General features: G+C 32.7%; 1 protein-coding gene across 2 annotated transcripts in view; it reads right to left on the reverse strand.

Moving 5' to 3' along the window:
* LOC139521775 (sorting nexin-27-like) overlaps positions 1-15,286 on the reverse strand; it is a 58,814-nt gene extending 43,528 nt beyond the window's left edge. The window contains exons 1-3 of one of the 2 annotated variants that reach the window (XM_071315381.1): positions 15,003-15,285; positions 5,253-5,335; positions 102-250 (exon numbers count right to left, since the gene is read on the reverse strand). In XM_071315381.1, coding sequence (XP_071171482.1) covers positions 102-250; positions 5,253-5,335; positions 15,003-15,262 — 492 coding nt within the window. In that variant the 5' untranslated portion in view covers positions 15,263-15,285. Of the gene's footprint in view, positions 1-101; positions 251-5,252; positions 5,336-15,002 lie in introns of both variants that reach the window. The other variant, XM_071315380.1, reaches the window with a different exon arrangement.
* Between the last annotated feature and the right edge of the window lie 4,570 nt (positions 15,287-19,856).

Genomic DNA, 19,856 nt, shown 5'->3' on the forward strand with positions numbered 1-19,856 from the left:
ACTAAATTTAACAAAAAACTCTTGATATAATGCTAAAAACTTGTTTGTAAACTTGCAAAGTACTGTTGAAAAATTATCTAAGAAAATGAGATGAAACTTACCACAAATTTGTCTCCAGCATGCTCTATGGTTTGATAATCTGGTATTGAGATTGGTAGTGAGCGTCTTTCAGAATAATCAATGTATGAAGGACCAGAGGAATCATCACTGGGTTCCAGTCTTTCTGCAACTTGATCTGGTACTGATATTACTGAAAAGAATTGGACATAAATGAGTGCAAATATTGAAGAAAGTTTGCAAAGCAACAGATTCTCACTGAATTCCAACTTTCATTAGAAAATTAACAAGAGTGCACACGCTGAAATGTCTCGCCTTCTATACTAATCATTGATATTATGTTGATAGTCCTAAGTATAAAGCTAAGCTTTATTACAACTGTCACATAAACTTAACAATAACCAAGATAACTAAAAAAAGACCAATGAACCTTGAAAAAGAGGTCCAGGTCAGATGAACCATGCCAGGCAGACAGGAACAGCTAACAATGCTTCTATACAACATATATAGTTGACACATTACTTATAGTTTAAGAAAAATAGACCAAAACACAAAAACTTAACACTGTGCAATGAACCGTGAAAATGAGGTCAGGGTTAAATAAAACCTGCTCGACTGACATAAAGATCATAAAATATTTCCATACACCAAATATAGTTGACCTATGGCATATAGCATTAGACAAAAAGACCAAAACTCAAAAACTTAACTTTGACCACTGAACCATGAAAATGAGGTCAAGGTCACATGACATCTGCCCGCTAGACATGTACACTTAACAATCATTCCATACAACAAATATAGTAGACCTATTGCATATGGTATGAGAAAAACAGACCAAAACACAAAAATTTAACTATAACCACTGAATCATGAAAATGAGGTCAAGGTCAGATGACACCTGCCAGTTGGACATGTACACCTTACAGTCCTTCCATACACTGAATATACTAGCCCTATTGCTTATAGTATCTGAGATATGGACTTGACCACCAAAACTTAACCTTGTTCACTGATCCATGAAATGAGGTCGAGGTCAAGTGAAAACTGTCTGACAGAAATGAGGACCTTGCAAGGTACGCACATATCAAATATAGTTATCCTATTACTTATAATAAGAGAGAATTCAACATTACAAAAAATTTGAACTTTTTTTCAAGTGGTCACTGAACCATGAAAATCAGGTCAAGGACATTGGACATGTGACTGACGGAAACTTCGTAACATGAAGCATCTATATACAAAGTATGAAGCATCCAAGAAGTGAGCTAACGCCACCTCCGTAGCCGCCGCCACCGATGGATCACTATCCCTAAGTCGAGCTTTCTGCAACAAAAGTTGCAGGCTCGACAAAAACCTAAATAAAAGATACATTTATCTGATGATGAGCAGTAATGTACCAAAATAAGAAAGGTAATACGTGTACTGAAGTTACAATCAAGCAATCAATAATTTTCATGCTGCAATTCCAATAAATCCAGGTGTGAAATAAATTGAGTCTCTGAGCACATGAGGATACAACAGCAGAGGATCAACCCTGAGCAGTTGGGGCAAAAATGGACACAATATTAGCACTTGATACAGGTTTAAATTTGGATAGTAATTTGACAAATAATAGGTTTCTGACACAGAATAACTGTAGTCAAAGAACTTAGAATTGGTTATATGGTTTAAATTTATATTCAATGTTTTGCTTTAGTGCAATACACTACATGTATGCTGTTGCAAATTGACCCTGTCCCCCTTTCACCTTTTATTGCAAAAAAACAACAAAAACATTTGAAGAAATTTTCTTTTTAATATCTGAATTCTGAAATGAGAAAAAAATTATCTCCTTCCTCAATTTCTTATCTACCCCCCCCCCCCCTTTTTTCCCCCAAAAAATCTTTCCCTCAAAATATGGTCATAATCTTAAATAAATTTCTAATGGAGTTTGCAACCATAATTACCCACTTAAATACATTGTTCTTTAAATGTGATTAGATTACCTCCCTTACAAACTCTGATTTAAACAAAAAATTCTCTGAATCTGACATTATGAAGATGCTTGATTTCTTGATTGACAACATATTTTTTACATTCGGGGGGCGTGTTTTTCAACAGACTGTCAGCATTCCAATGGGAACCAATTGTGCCCCTCTTCTTGCCGACTTGTTTCTTTATTATTATAAGGCTGAGTTCATACAGGAACTTCTTAGGAAGAAAGATAAGAAGTTAGCAATATCCTTTAACTTTACTTTCCGCTATATAATGTATATAGATGATGTTCTCTCACTAAATAATTCAAAATTTGGTGACTATGTTGAATTCATCTATCCAATCGAACTAGCGATAAAGGATACAACAGATACAGTTAAGTCAGCCTCATATCTTGACTTACATCTAGAAATTGACAATGAGGGTCGGTTGAAAACAAAACTTTACTACAAAAGAGATGATTTCAGCTTTCCAATTGTGAACTTTCCATTTCTACATGTTCTAAGTAGCAACATTCCAGCAGCACCTGTATACGGGGTATATATCTCCCAATTGATACAATATTCCTGTGCTTGTATTTCCTATCATGATTTTTTTGATAGAGGGTTGAAGCTATTAAATCAAGAGTTCCAAATGGTGAAGTTGAAATCATCCCTTTGTAAATTTTACGGACACCATCACGAGTTGGTTGACCGTTATGGGATAACTGTTTCACAGATGATATCGGATATGTTCCATACGTCATAACTACAATCCCCTTCCCTTTCATGAATGTGACCTATCGAATAAGACTATTTACCGGATTTGTTATAACATGAGCAACATGATGGGTGTCACATGTGGAGCAGAGTCTGCTTTAAATACCCTTCCGGAGCACCTGAGATCACTCCCAGTTTTTGGTGGGGTTTGGGTTGCTTATTCTTTAGTTTTCTATGTTGTGTTATGTAAACTATTGTTTGTCTGTTTGTCTTTTTCATTTTTAGCCATGGTGTTGTCAGTTTATTTTCGATTTATGAGTTTGACTGTCTCTCTGGTATCTTTCGTCCCTCTTTTAATTTTACACTGCTTTAAATTTGTCTTAATTGTCCATTAACCAGGAAACCCTTGTTTTTCCCCCTTTTAGTCCCCAATTACTAAATGGTTTTGTGTCATAACCCCCCCAAAGTCAATCTTATAATAACCATCCTTTTCTAAACACAGGTTGTTGTCTGGAATCTATTAAAATGCTTATTTGTGCCTTTTTTGGACCCCTTATTCCTAAACTGTTTAGACCATATCCCCCAAAATCAATCCCAACCTTCCTTTTGAAGTTATAAACCTTGTGAATAAATTTCATAGATTTCTATTTACTTATACTAAAGTTATTGTCAGGAAACCAACTGTCTTCAGACAACTCGGACGACAACGATAGCGTGATACCAATATATGACTGAAAAAATGTGTGCGGTCATATAAAAACTGTTGACACAAGAACTAAATAATATTTAGGTGATTAGCAAAACACAGATACATGTACCGTAATATAAGTTATTCAATTTGTCAATCACAAATACAATTTCAGTGCAATAGTCCAAACTTCATAAAATCATCATGAACTTTTTGAAAAATTTTGAATTTGAGATTAATGCAGTTCGAGTAATGTTTAAAAGAAAAACTGATAAATTGCTAGGCTTATCCTTTCAAAATTTATTTGACCAATTTTGATCACAACTCCTTTAAAAAAATATTGACTTATTTTTTTATGACATTTTAAAAGTGAACAGAGCTATCAGGAGAAAAAACTCCAAAAGTAACAAATAGAAAAGTTCATCATTACTAAAGCATGTGTACATGAACAAGACTTAGGCCGTGTTCCCATTGACCTAAACTTGGTGTTGTGTTAGTGTAATTCACGTGTAAACTACACACAATTACGTTCTAATTGGTAAAACTCAATGTTTACATGTAGTTTAAATCGTGTTTTGTCTACATGCAGTCGATAGTCAATGTAGAACTTGTGTTGGTAAGTGTACACAACACAAGGTATTTAGAACATGAATTCTACCATGATATATATTTAAAGAAGAAACGTGTTTTGAATAAAACTGATATTTATAATAATTATTAATATAGTTTTTTAAACGAATAATTTGTCTTAACTCGTTATATTGCTTTGTTATACCAAAAAGCTTTTCCATAACAGTTTTGAATGATGGCGGAAGACAATTTAACGATGGCGTGGGTCATTTGACGATGGTGCAAGATATTTGAAAGATGGCAGGGCCCCATCATTAAACAGGTCATGGAGATCCCTGGCTTTATAAGGGTATTCAACTTAAAGCTTTTTGTTTGAGTCAGAATATTTTTTTCGCGCATAGCACAAACATTTTTTTTTGTTTTTCAACGCTTTCAATCAAATTATTTTGTTCAAAATTTAACACTATAAGGTTTTGGAAAAATCTGGATTCAGAATATACTCTTTTCCATCATTGTACAGAATATTTTTTTTCATCAATTTTAGAATTAGAATATTTTTTTAGGAAAAACCACTTCCCTTTGAAGTTCCCTTACTCGCTTTCCAGACTAAAAGCTTCATCATTGCCAAACACATAATTCATTTAAAAATGTCTTCCCGAATCGACTGTACCTTCACAGAAATATTTGCCTCTGATCTTTACTCAATCAACGATTTACTCATAAATGCATTACGAAAACATCCTAAACATTTCAATCATTGTTCTTCATCTGTAAGCACACTGCTGCAGCCTATGTTTGTTTATTTTGGCATCATCAGTGGCCGATCCAGAGGGGGTCCGACGGTTGGAACCCCCCTTTTTTGGACAATCAATGCATTTGAATTGAGACATATGGTTGAAACACTCCCCCTTTTAATGCTGAGTTTGGAACCCCCTTTTAAAAATGCATGGATCCGCCCCTAGTAATCAAGACATCTTTAAAGTATCTTTAAAATACTAAAATTCATCAAAATGGCTTTTATAACTGCTAGAAAAGTTGTCCAAGAAATATTAATTCGATTCTTTTTAATGAGCATTTAAATGACATATAGTTTATAAGTGTGAACAAATCTTATGCCCAGTTAACTAAACCAGGTGTATATATATATAGATGTGAACAAATTTTATGTAAAACCAGTGTACATTACATTAAACTAATTGTAAACATGTTTACTGTACATGGCATTTGGTGTGAACACGGCCTATGTGTAGTTGTGTACCTACCAGTAAGTGTCAGCTTATCACCACCTGATTTTATCAAGTCTACTACTTGTTTATGTGTAGAACCCTCCACACTTACACCATTTCTGTAATAAAATAAATTAGGATATATACATTGTATATTACATATTGATGACAGTCAAGCCTATGGTCAGTCAGGACACAGGGAAAGAATGGTATAACATTTTGGGTTAAGTTATTGCATCTTTAAATAATTAACTGCATTTTAACTATTTCAAATCCCTAAATAATGGGGGAAGGGGGGTTAATCCATATGCACTTTAGAGAATGGTATATATAGTTTGATAAAAATATAATAAAATGCTCCACAGGGCTCAGCTTAATACGACCACAGAGGTGGAAATCTGAACAATTGGGGCCACTATGGAAACAAAATTCAAGCTTGATACAGCTCTGAATTTGGATTGTGATTTAACATTTGACACAGCCTAAGTTTCTGAAACAGAATGAATGTGGTCTAATGAACTTTAAACATTTAAATTTCCTATTATGGTCCAATATCCAAAATCTAAATACATGTATTGATTCAGCATATTAAAAGAATCCCAAGTATTCAATTTTTTATAATATCAAATAAAGTTTAATTTTGGACCCTTTTGACCTCAATGTGGACCAATTTGATAACAGGGCTCAAAAATCAAAAATCTACATACATGGTTAGATTTAGCATATTAAAGAGCCCAATACATATGCATTCAATTTTGGTTGAAATCAAACAAAGTAAAATTAAGGACACCAAGTTGGACCAACTTAAAAACTGGGCCCATAATCAAAAATCTAGATTCAGCATATCAAACAACACCAAGAATTCAATTTAAAAAAAAAACTAGATTCAGCATATCAAACAATGCCAGGAGTTCAATTTTTTTTTTAAACCAAACAAAGTTAAATTTTTGACCCTTTTGACCTTAAAGTCATATGAAACGAGTGAGTGGTGAAAAATAATGTTTTTCCAATTCTTGAACCAATGCATGTATATATCACAAACTAAGTCCTCTGTGCACGATTTTATCATTATTTACGCAAATATATCGTATAATCGTCAATTTTTTTTCTCTCTGTCTGTTATGATTTAACAAATATGGCTGCTCATTGAATGCCGTGTTTTGAAGCCGAAATTTACCGATTGTCACCTTATAGTAAATAAATAACAAAAAGCATGGGTATTGAGAACGTGCTTAACATGTACAATCAGATAATTGTTTATTTTAATGACAGATTCATGCGTATTGCGATCACCGGATTTTTACGAGGAGGGTTACGCTCAGGTCACTATGCATACGGAAAATATGTCGGCGAATTGCTTCCTGGAAGCAAGCAATTAAAAATAAGTAAACTTCTTCTAAATGTGGACAAATTAAAGAATTTTCCTCAGAAAAAACAGGACTAAAAATTTAATATCTGAAAACACAGTTAGATTCGGCATAGCAAAGAATCCCAATTATTCAATTTTTGATGAAATCAAACGAAGTTTAATTTTGGACCCTTTTGACCTCAATGAGGACCAATTTGTTTAGGGCCCAAAAATCAAAATACATGGTTAGATTTAGCATATTGAAAAACTCCATAAATTCAATTTTTGTTGAAATCAAACAAAGTTAATTTTGTACCCCAATTTGGACCAACTTGAAAACTGGGCCCATAATCAAAAATCTAAATACATGTTTAGATTCAGCATATCAATGAACCCCAAGACTTCAATTTTTGTTTAAATCAAACTAAATTACATTAAGTTTGTTGAATATTATATAGAAATTTTACAATTTTTTGGTCGTTTATTGTTATTGACAGGTAACGAATATCTATACATCAATAGGGGTCTTCTCGGTTAGTTCGGCCATATTTGATAGGGGGCAGATTTTCATAATGGAGGTAAAAATGGTGTGAAAAATACGGGAAAACATCATTAAAACAGAGCAGTTGCTTGGAAACACAAATAAGATTTCCCATACTTTCATACTATTTCCACCTCTTTCAAAAAAATCTGCCCCCTATCCAATATGGCCGAACTAAAAGTGAAGAGCCCTATTGAGGTATAATCCACCAATTTTTTTTTTAATGGTTATTCCTGACCCGACAAACACCAATCATTGAATTACCAACTCCTGCCAAGTGACAAGCACATACAGAATGTAGCAGGACTTGTAGGCTTTTGTAAGGCAGAACAAATGAATAATTGGTTTACAGCAAATTTGTAACTGATTACCTCAAAAAGGTTTTTGAATATCTGATTATGCGTCTACAAAAAGCATGTTTGAATATCAAACAAACATGCAAAATTCACTTTACACCAACAATCTTCTGGAGATCATCATGCACAAATAAATGTAGATCATTTAAAGACTACTGTTAACTGGCCTGAGACCACAATTATTTTGTAGTGCATTTCTTTTAGAACATAAATGAAAATTAAAAAAATCCCACCTGCGCTTTCTCAAAGAAACTTTTACAGTGTATTGTACTACTTTTGGAACAAATTATATCAAAATTATAGAAAACTTCATCGGCTCTAACTCAAAATATAGACAATTTTATGTTCAGGGCATTTTGAAATCTTTTGACAGCTTCCGAAGTGCTAATTTTTAACCCTTTTTTAGCTAGACCAAATCACTACTTTCCTTTAAAATTCTGGACCCAATTTTTTTTTACAGTGTAATTACCCCCCCCCCCCCCCCCCTTACTTGCAATATGAGGCATTAAACATGGAGAAATGAATTTGGAAGGGGCATAAAAATTAATGGCAAGTAACCCACTGTCAACACTAAGGACTATATTTGAAAATCAAGGGACGACAATTGTGGTCTCGGACCAACTTTACTGTCTATAAACCGGTCCTACTAAAAAGCGCCCGGGAGCGCCCAGGGAAAAGAAAAAGCGCCCGGAGAAGGAAAATTAGCGCCCGGAGAAGGAAAATTAGCGCCCGGAGAAGAAAACTAGCGCCCGGGAGAAAAAAAGAATAATATTTTATAACAATATTTTTTCCCCTTAAAAAATAACTAATCATTGCTTGTTTTGTCTTTAATATAAATGGGGATATGTACGATGCTACATCTAAAGTGTTGTTGCACTTTTACATTTTATATTTCAAAATTGTATATATGTAAGTAAATGAATATAAATAAGAGTATATATAGAAGAATCATGAAAGACACTGTCCTCGATCAAAATGTATATTTTGTTATTTAAAAATAATCGTGGCCTGAGGTCTAATATTTTCGCAACTGCATGGTGAACACTTTTTTATACAGATGCTGAGATAGATTTATTATATCATTTTATAAAACTAAAACTGCTTCAACATGTTCAATGCCTATGCTTATCAGGGTTTTAATGCTTAGACTTAAATTTAAACCAAACACCTGTTTTTTAATTACCCCCTTGTTTTAACTACGGTACATGTATAGTACTGCTTTTTTTCATGTGCTGATTTATTATGTGTACATTGTACCTCTTTTAATTTTGATTAAATTAATATTTATCTGTGAAATTTGGGTTGTCTTATACCTGGGAACAGTATATCTAACGGGAAATGAATCTCGTACGCATTTCAGTATAAAGTTATTTCACTCCCGTACGTCACGAGACTTCGCGAGATTAATGGAGACTGGAAGCGTCGGACTGAAAGCTATCGTGACTGCCAATGAATCATCCACATAATTCCACACGTTCAATAACTTTAATGAGTTGGTAAGTTTAAGCATAAAGAAGATATATTTTTTCACATGAAGTAACTAATATGAGAGTGATTTATTCTATGTAAAGTGTTTTATTACGTTGGCCAAATTCACGATCATTGAAAAATGCTACTGGTGCCATTTTTTGTGTATTATCCGATTGCATTGCCCAACGTTTTGTGATGAAAAAAATGCGATCATGACAAATTTGAAGCGACAGTTTACAAGTTTAGTACACTAGCTTCACGTTTCATGTAGTTTGGATGTTATTTTATTGGTATTGATAAAGAAATCAGTCATCATTCGCGGTCTCATTCCGAAATGCCATTGACGCCATTTTTATTATCCCCCCTCTTGCATTGTCCAACGTATTGTGATTAAATGAATGCAATTATTACAAAAAAAATGTTGCAGATTACAAGTTTGATACACTAGCATCCCGTGTAACTTAGTTTTAATGACATTTTATTGATATTAAAAGAAATATCGAGTCATCAATTTTGCCATTTTTGGTCCTTATCTGGCCAGTCTGTGTACCCAGGAACATATACATGTATATATTATTATATTATACTATTCCAGGTGTACCTTATTTAATCTCCATCACAATAAAACTCCTTTTAAAGTACATAAACACTAAAATAAATATAAAATTTGACATGCAATATATGTGATTTTGATGTTGTCAAAGTACATAAATGTCCCCCCCCCCCCCCACACACACACAAACACACAGAAAAATGTCATTATTTTACAACAGTAACACTATTTTTTTATTTATAATATATAAGTATTGCAACATCTATTTGTCCCATTTTTTTCAAAGTTTAAGATCATAAATGCATCATTTCTTCACAAAATTTAGAGGTGGCTTATGAGGGTGTACGAAGCGAATGTAGGAGAAATTGTCTAAAATGCAGGTTGCGGGTTGCCACAAGGGTATAAGCATGGAATGGTGTAATCTACATAATTTTACTTGTTTCACTTGTTATAACAATTTTATGATCAATGTTTAGGGCATGGTATTTAATTACAATACACATCATTCTTATGTAAATAATCTTACACCTAAAAATAGAAATCTATCAATTTACATTAATTACAATATCTTGATGGGTTTATGTAATATCATACACACATTTTCGTATGAAAAAAGAAAGCTTAACAAACATTTGGGTAAAACCTTCAACAAACGCGTAGATTCTAACCACTTACTAATACATATTAAGCATCAAGACTTGACACAGTTTTAATTTTAAGTGGTAAATTAAAGACTTTTTGCCTTTAAACTAGATATATATGTATGTATATCATTGTATATATTTTTGATTAACAGTGTTTCTGGATTCTTTAGCTAAGTTCTATTGCATTCGTAGCAAGGGTCCTCCTCAAAAGTCTACCTATTCGAAGTCTTGTTTTCCCTTGATGCTCTTTTAAATTTTTATAAATACGCTATGAAACTCAAAGGCATTTTTTAGTAACGTGTTGCAGGGGAAATAGAAATACCTAGCGTCTGTTAGTCCTTTCTTTGCCGATCTCAGTGAGTATCCGGCTTTTGTTATCGCTCCCACGTGTACAACTTTTGCATTTTTTTTTATAAAACTATTCTATAAATAGGTTATAATAGGTTAATATCAGCAACATCTATGACAAGTTCTAAAAAGGTTGACGTATTTAAAAGAGTTATGCCCCTAAGAAGTATTATTTTTTTTAGAAAATGTCCTGTGAGCTGAACATATACATGTATCTCTGGGATTTTTTGTTGCTGTCCTTCAGTATAAAAGTTTCAAAGAAACAAAGTTTTAGTTTGACTTGAGAGTTGAGAAACTATGATAATTGCAAAAGACAAGAAAAAATTCTGAATCACTGAATATAGACCATCAAACAGAGCTGCCCCTTCTGCCAAAACAAATCTCAATTTTTCGGAAAACATTTGAAATACTCTGTAGAGCCTCCAGGGTTACTATGACATGTCTTCCCATTTGAAAATTTCTGTATTCGGTCCTGTCTTTCATGTATTGTCAAAATATTAATTTACATGTATATATATATAAGAATTGCACTTCCAATTTTAATCAGGACGCAACAATAAGCCAACTTGAAGGTTCTGTGTTGAAGGCTGTATTGTAAAATAATACTGCTTACTTTAACTTCATTGTCTTGGATGGAGAGTTGTCTCATTGGCACTCGTACCACATCTTCTTATTTGTGTACTAGTGTTGTACTCATGTTGTTTTTGTATCAGGATTATATGTTCTACTAACCTAGTAGTTGACCTATTACTTATAAATTAAGAAAAACAGACAAAACACAAAAACTTAACACTGACCAATGAACTGTGAAAATACATATAATATTTATGGATGACCTGCAACCTGCAAACTTCAACCCGCAACCTGCAACCTGCAACCCGCAACCCGCAACCTGCAAAATAGCACTTCCCAATGTAGGACAGGAAGTCACAATTATTTTTTTCTGATTATTTTCTTTGAATAAAAGACGCTTATTTATACAAAAAATATTTTTGTATTATACTTGAACTATTGTATATAAACAAACTTTGTAAACAAAATTTATCAAAAAAAAATTAAAGATGATCAAATTATTGTTAAAAAAACAAAATGTCAAAGTGGCTTGGCACCTAAATGGCTTCATGGTGCCAAGAAATATTATTTTTGCATGATTAATATTAAATAAATCTTCATTTTTCAAGTATAATGACACATTTCCTAAACTTTAATATGATTATATGTATATGTGTTCAAAAGTAAATATATAATCATGATAATAGTTTAGGTTTAGTTTGAATTTTTGAAGCTTTGCAGCAGGGGTATAATTTGTGCCCTATGGACACATTCCCAATTTATATTCTATCAATTTAGTAAAATTATAATTTTTATTGCAGATACGTATACAGTTCATACAGTTCATACAGATACAGTTTTTTGGGCCATCACTGAATTGACAGTATTATGTGATATAAGCAGTGTTCAGACACAAGCTTTCCTTATTGAGCAAGATGAGACATATAAAAATATCGAACATTATATTATCTACCAATGCGATCCTTTCTCTATTAAAGAGAGCATATCAATATATAAGTTTGTTTGTTATTTATTTCATTATTAATAAAAAGTCTAATTGGTATCGTCACAAATAGAAAACGTTAATCAATCATTGCAAGAATTATAGCAGTTAAATTATTGATTGCCAATGAGACAACTATCCACAAAAGACCAAAATGACACAGACATTAACAACTATAGGTCACCATACGGCCTTCAACAATGAGCAAAGCCCATACCGCATAGTCAGCTATAAAAGGCCCTGATAAGACAATGTAAAACAATTCAAACGAGAAAACTAACGGCCTTATTTATGTAAAAAATATCATTGAAAAACAAATATGTTATACATGTTATACATATATGTTACAAACGAAAACCACTGAACTCAGTCTCTTGACTTGGGACAGGCACATACATACAGAATGTGGCCGGTTAAACATGGGAAAATACTTGTTATAGTTATTCAATCTAACTAGGATACAATTGATATGAAGACTTAAAATATATATACCAAAGAACTGGTCATGATTGAGGTTTAAGGTTTTCCATACTAAAATATGCACTGACAAAAAAAAACATTCTTAAGCATTCGCATTGCAAATGTTAATCTGTCTTTCAAGCACGACAAAATCTACACCTTTTTCGGAAAATTTATGTTTATATTTAGGAACTAGAAAAAGTGCGAAAAGCTTGCACAATCTTATCAAAAAATGAAAGTAAGCTCATGTGCAATCATTCCACATCTGGTATCATTATGTTTTTAAAGCACTGCAATATATATATATATATATTAATATGTCTTCTTTTCTAAAAAGACTTGAGAAAAGAAGACATATTAATATAGGTGTGAATAGAAGAAAATTCCTTTTATTCTTGTAATGCCAATCTTTTTGTTGTACATGACCTCTAAACCCAGCAATTGACTTTTACGTCTTACAAGCGTTAGCCTTTCAAAAAGGCTATTCGACTCTTAGCTAATGAAAATGGAAAGTGCTCTCGCTTTGTAGATTAATTCCTTTACTAAAATAGCCACGTGCATCAATCAACAAATTTTACCACACGCTATGAAGAAGTATCGTTTAACGTTGTTGTAAATGTTTACTCCAGAAGATTCGACTATTATAGATAAAGGTTACCTGTGTAAAATCTAATTGCTAAAATAGAGAGGACAAATCCGATACTCTACGGGATTGAAGGACATTTACTTGGTTTGGTTTGTCCTAACCAATCAATAAACTTTGATTATTCACGTCTCGTAATATCTTCCAATCAGGTAGCAAGAAAAATTCACGCACTAACTGTCCATCGTTCAATTCTTAATCTCGACTCCTAGGAGTCGAGAATCACAATCTGGACACTGATAACAGGGTGTGTTCAGTTGGCTAGGCTGACATGGTGTTGTTATTGCAATTTTAGACTTTTTGGCAGCTAAAGGTTTAAACTCTTCATCTGAAAAACTCAGCAGTGTCAGACTCTGTTTAGCATTCTAGTAAACCATCAAAGTCCATATCATCAGACCGAGAAGAGAAGTTCTCTTTTTTCTTCTTCTGTGGGTTTTTGGAAAGTTTGCTATAGCTTGCTATAGCAATAAACTTTCTTAAGGCATCGGCCTAACCGGAAAAGAGGCAGACCATCAGACCAAGATAAGAAGTTCTCTTTGTCGTACATGGTTAGCAAATGAATGATTTGGATTTACAAACTTCATTCTCATGTTGTGGGCTTGTGTGTATTTTGTCATGAATGTTGAGGAATCATGATCAAAGCAAGTTTTCTCGGTCGGCTTGGGTTGTTTTTCATAATATTTTCATCATTTTTAATTAGGATGATATTTGTTTTAATTGCGTTAATCAAATCTTTTGATCCGCAATCAAATTCGAAATTACATTTTAATCAGCTAAAAAGCAGTTTAATAAAAACAATTATTCATATTGGAACCTTAAGTTTAATGAGGACTTGTATAAACAAGTAATTTTGTAATTATTTCACTATGCTTCCTTATTTAAAAGAATTATCCAAGGCTTTCTATTTTAATATGGAAACTAAAATAAATCATTTAAGAACAAAAAAGCTATTTTCTCAAGATAAAACGATTTTCTAGAAGAAGATTGTTTTTAATTTATAAAAAAAAAACTTGTTAAAAAACTTTTTATTTATTTGATTTTGAAAAAAGGAGACGATTATAACAATAATTTGCCGTTTTTAATCCAATATTTCTCTTTTTTATTATATTGTATATTTATAATAGTGATTCATTATATTCCTATTTCAATGAATAAAGAAAAACAAGTTTCCAAACCAATAGTTTTTGAGCTGTTTCGAATAGGAAATGTAGAGCCGTTAATTATCAACCATAACTGCGAATACGAATTTATACCATGTCCGTTTCCGTATCGTGTCATTTATTATTAAATTCACGACAAGGAAATCGGCGATAATTAGGTAGTGTCAAGTCCCGTTAATATATATGTTCCTGCTTATACATTTCTTATTTTGATATCAATTTTGAAATACATGTCTTTTGATGTCTTACATTTTATAAGTCTTCCACATAAACTGTGATCCATTTTAATCTTTTGAAAAGTATTCATATATTATTGTTAAAATTGAAATATTCATACTTGTTTTTGTGCTTTATTACAAATGTCTATTATCTGAATTTGCAAATTACTTGTCTAAAATAAAAATAAAAAATCAATGTTCATAACTTAACAAATTTGTCTTATGCCAATAAAATATCTATATATTTTCCCCGGGGGCTTTTTCTGTTCCACAGGCGCTATATTTTCTTCTCCGGGCGCTTTTTCTATTCCCCGGGCGCTTTTTCTTCACCCGTGCGCTCCCGGGCGCATTTTAGTAGGACCCCTATAAACATAAAAAAATAATGTTAACAAAATTAACTCAAAAATACACAAGACACTTCACCATATTGACATTGAAGGGGATTGAAATTTCACATACTTGTATGAAAAAAAAGACAGAGAAAGACTTACACTTCTAATATTCTGTCTCCTTTTCGAATTCCAGCTTGTTGAGCTGCTCCACCGTCGAGCACGGCACTAACGTGCTGAAGTGGTGCATATAAAGTTCCGTTTATTGATTTCAAAACACCACCTTCGCTAACCTGTCCTCTGACATTGAAGCCAAACCCAGTTTCTGTCTTTGTTATGGTAACAATACGTGGACTACACTCTTCACCCGGGTCAGGCGAAGAGGGTGGACTGTTTTCATCGCTGTCAGCCATAGTGGTCATGTGACCAAACTAAATTCATTTCCGGTTTACTTTTTTTGGCTTTCGATTTGTCTCAGAACCAAAAATCTACAAAACAGATAAGTACATGGAAGTACGTTTTCAGTATTATACTTCAATTTTTATTAAAGACAAGTTTTTTTTTCTCAAAGTCAAGGAACAGTAAATGGTTTATGACTACAGACATTTTTTGAAACTGAAAAAATACTTTAATATATACATCAATAGAAATTTTTAATTAGAGACAAGTGATTTTGGCTATGTCATGGATTTTAGTGACATATTGCACACAAAACCGCTTAAAGCATTTGCCACTTTCCGGCATTCTTTGAATTGAGTATTTTTACTCATTCGGTATACTTTAAAAACATGTGAACATTTGTATAGACGGCACGTAAAATTGGCTTTTTGTTTTCTTAAATTTGTCTTTACATCATAAAATCTCCAATTTCAAATCATGCCTTACATTTTTCTTTAAAAAAAATGGTGGTACCGAACACCATAACCTGCTACTACAAGAATCCTAATACTAACCAATGTTTACTATGAGGTGACGTTGTGCTAACTCCGTCGTTTTAAAGAATTTTTGTATTTTTTTTCCAGCTAGAATACCACTGGATCCGATTGTTGACATCACTTAGCATCCGTCGTACTTAGTTTGTTGTCGTCAGACCTTCGTGAACCTTTCATCTGATCTTGAGAAACTACTTAATTACTTGCGGTAAAATATCCTCAAGAAATCCTTAAGGTATCTAGTATAGGTTTTTTTGTCGATCAACAAACATGGCAAGCAAGGCTATAAATAGAACATTAGGATAATTGCAATAATAGTCTTATATCTTGAAACCCGTAATAGATTGAGAAGTAAGCAGAGGGAAAATACTCCGAATGTAAAGATTAATCTTTCACAGTACATAATTTCCCGAAAATCTTGTTCGGCATTAGATTGAATGAAGTTTACTGTAACTAAACGAGGTCAATGATTTTTTCATTCTCTAAAGTAATAATTACGAGTTAACAAATTCCTTGTTATTCTCCAGCAAGTCTTTCTGTATGTTTGATTTTTGTCTATAATAGCGCATAAGAGGATGTACTGAGGGGACAAAAATAGTATTATACATGACTAGTTACATTTTCACGATGTCAGTACACGGTCAGTCAATAAAATTAAAGTTCCAAACTAAATTAAGGTCTCCAACCCTGTACTTAGAGATTTTTTGAATTTTTTTCTAATTGAATATTTGCATATCCGGCATTTTTTTTTTAGGGTTGTACCTTTGAGTGAACGCGAATGATGCAACATGTGGAACTGAACCAGCTTACCTTCCGGAGATCATCGCTGTTTGGTGGGTTTTGTATAACTCAGTCTTAAGATTTCTATATTTTTCCTTATTAAATATTAAGCGTTAGAATTTAATAGAAATGTACTCTTTTGTGATTTAAGTGATATTGTTTCATCTTTTGTTAATATGTCTGAACAAGATAAGTTTATTTTCATTTTGAACGTAATGATACGGACATATGTATGATTTGAACATTCATTTAAAGCAAACGTAATGTTGCTAAGAATTTTATAGTATTAAGCTTATTGTAATATCTTGAATTAATAATTAGGTGTGAATAACACCTCCACGCTATGTAGATATAAAATATGTATCTCTTATATTGAGAAAATATGTTGTTGTTTTTTTATTGTGTTTTTTTGTGTTTTTGGTTTATTTATGTATAAATTTGTGTTTGTATTTGTATTTTGTAAATGTCAGCTGGTATCATTCCTGTAGAGGAATTTAGTGGATTTTTATTGCCTAACAATGTCAGTTTCAATTAGGTTTGCGAGTCTGAATATTCCTTTGGTATATTTCGCCTATGTGACGTCCCAGATTATATCCTTCTTCAAAGTAGTGATCATCATGAAAATTGGATTGTAATCTTTTTTTACTTTACGACATAATAATTCAAACATATTTATTTATAGTGGATTGGGAAACAAGTTTTGCAACTTAAATTAATCCCTTTCCACTTTGCCGGGTGCGACTGCTGCAAGTTGTAGCGGCATTAGCCTGCTCTTTTTCGAAACCAACTTTGCGACATTTGTAAATTAGGTTTGTCATTATATTCCTCAGTTAGTTCTTCACTCTTCTCATTGTATACACTGAACGAAAATTAAGCTGCATATGCGAAATTAGATTATTTTTCTGATTAGAAGACAAATAAGGAAGTTTAACAAGTTTAACCACGTTGTGTTTCTGTGCTTATTAGTACGCATGCATTGACCATGTATTGTTAGTTATTGTTTTTCTGTGTATAAATGAACATAGTTTTGGAGATTTTCAGTGGTGTCTGTTGTTGGTGTGCTGTGTTGTACTGATATTTATATCATTTGTTTGGTTGCATCAGAGACATGTATACTAGTTTTATTTCTATGTCTCTGGTTGCATGATATAAACTTTTGCCTTTCGTGTTTTATATTTATGCATGTTTTGATTTATATTTACTGTCTTATATTTTCTTTGTCCGTTTTGTATTTTAGGATGATGTCTTCGTGCCATGATTACATTTTTAGCAGGACAAACGTATTTTCATAATTATATCTTGACTACAAGTACAAGATTTTTATAATTTGTACATGATTTAAAAAAAGGCATTTTTTAGTATTTAGGTTAAAATAATATTTATATAACTATCCTCAGTAAAATCATGTTTTTAGTATTTTAGCAGTATTTATCCTACTCAAGCGAGTGATGTATAAGTTTTCAAATCCAAACGTTCACTGAAACCGTGTATACTGAGATAAGCTTTTCCCTGTACGTGAATGTTCAAAAAACCAAACGATGGTCATTGTATTCCTCAGTCAGTTCTTCGCTCTTCTCATTGTATACACTGAACGAAAATTAAGCTTTGCGGAAATGTCAAGATGAATACACATGATATACATGCAACGACACCAGAATTATATAAAAGAAGATGTGGTATGATTGCCTGCCAACGAGACAACTCTCCACAAGAGACCAAAATGACACAGAAATTTACAACTATGAGTCACCGTACGGCCTTCAACAATGAGCAAAGCCCATACCATATAGTCAGTCATCAAAGGCCCCGAAATGACACTGTAAAACAATTCAAACGAGAAAACTGACGGCCTTATCAATGAGAAAAAGAAAAAAAGAAATAACGAAAAACAGATATATGTAACACAGCAACAAACGGCAACGCGTTTAAACATGTAAGCAGGACCAACCCACCCTAACCTGGGACAGTGTAGATTTGTTTTTATTTAATATGAAATCAACTTCACTCTCACGTTCATCGGTTTCTTTTTATATTGTCAGCACTGAATGACGTATGCGCCGAGGGAAAAGATTTTTTTGTAGGTGAGTCTAGGAACAATGCAGATGTTCTTTGGTGGGTCAACTGTTTGGCAATATCTAAGTTAAAAAAAATTGAAATCACATTTCTAGATGATTAGGCTATAGAAAAGTGTTTTTCTTTGCTTTTCATTTTCCAGATATTTTCTTATCTAAATTAATAATTCTTAATCAAGTTAAACTGTCCCAATCAGTAATCAGATTTAAAGTAATTTATTAATTAAAATGAATAAGCAGCAATACATAGTAGTTTAACTGAAAAATCCCAAGATATCTGAGCGAATACTTAAAGGGGAAGCTGTCAAATTCGTGTTCACCAATTTGATTTGAATTGTCATATTTGATTTAAAACACTGTAAAACATCTATTAAAAAAATCAAAAGTCTGAAATAAACAACTAACAACACATGGGCTCGATAATATGTTGCTTCGTTTCGTGTGTTTTTTTTTAATCTAGACGACAAACAAGAGATATGAACATAAATATAGATAGATCATAGTAAGCGAAATCGTGTTATTGGATTTTTCTAGGTCTATTTAATTTCCTCAGTATTATGGATTCAAAACATGTTAATCATCGTTTTTACCTGTCTAAAAATGTTTTTTTTTTATGATCGAATCAGTCAATCAAATGATTTCTATTTGTTTCACTTTTAGAGTTGACATTCTTTTCCTTTTTAAAAATAACTGTCCACGCCACACGATTCATGCGTTATAGTTAAAGCCGTTAATTTGATAGAAGTTCATATGAAAACGGATTCAATGAGGTCGAATTATTCACTTGCAAGTGAATAATTCATCATCAATGTTTCTTAGCTTCTTTTGACAAAATTGAACCGTATTTGCTGCGAAAAGCGAATTATTATTTCACTATTTTACTTTCATTGATGATTGAACAATATCACATCATTTTAGATTTTTATTTATCTCGTAGCTATAGGCCTATGCATCTTATCGCTGTTTGACTGTCATTATTGGTCATCACAAGGGTACATTAAAATGTTGACGTCATTATAATACAAATTATCTGACACCATAGTAGAAAAGTGATTGTTGCATGACGTCAATATTTCAAGCGGCACGGGATCTCGGGTCACTGCGGCCGGGAATAGCGATAAGGTGTATATTATCTTACATAGTCTTCTTACATAGTCTGTAACTGAGCGCTGGATCACTCCACTATGCTCAGATCTTCAGTTATTTGCTGACTTGTTTCGGTTCCGGTTCCT

Source organism: Mytilus edulis, chromosome 4 (assembly GCF_963676685.1).
Source record: "Mytilus edulis chromosome 4, xbMytEdul2.2, whole genome shotgun sequence".
Lineage (NCBI taxonomy): Eukaryota > Metazoa > Mollusca > Bivalvia > Mytilida > Mytilidae > Mytilus > Mytilus edulis.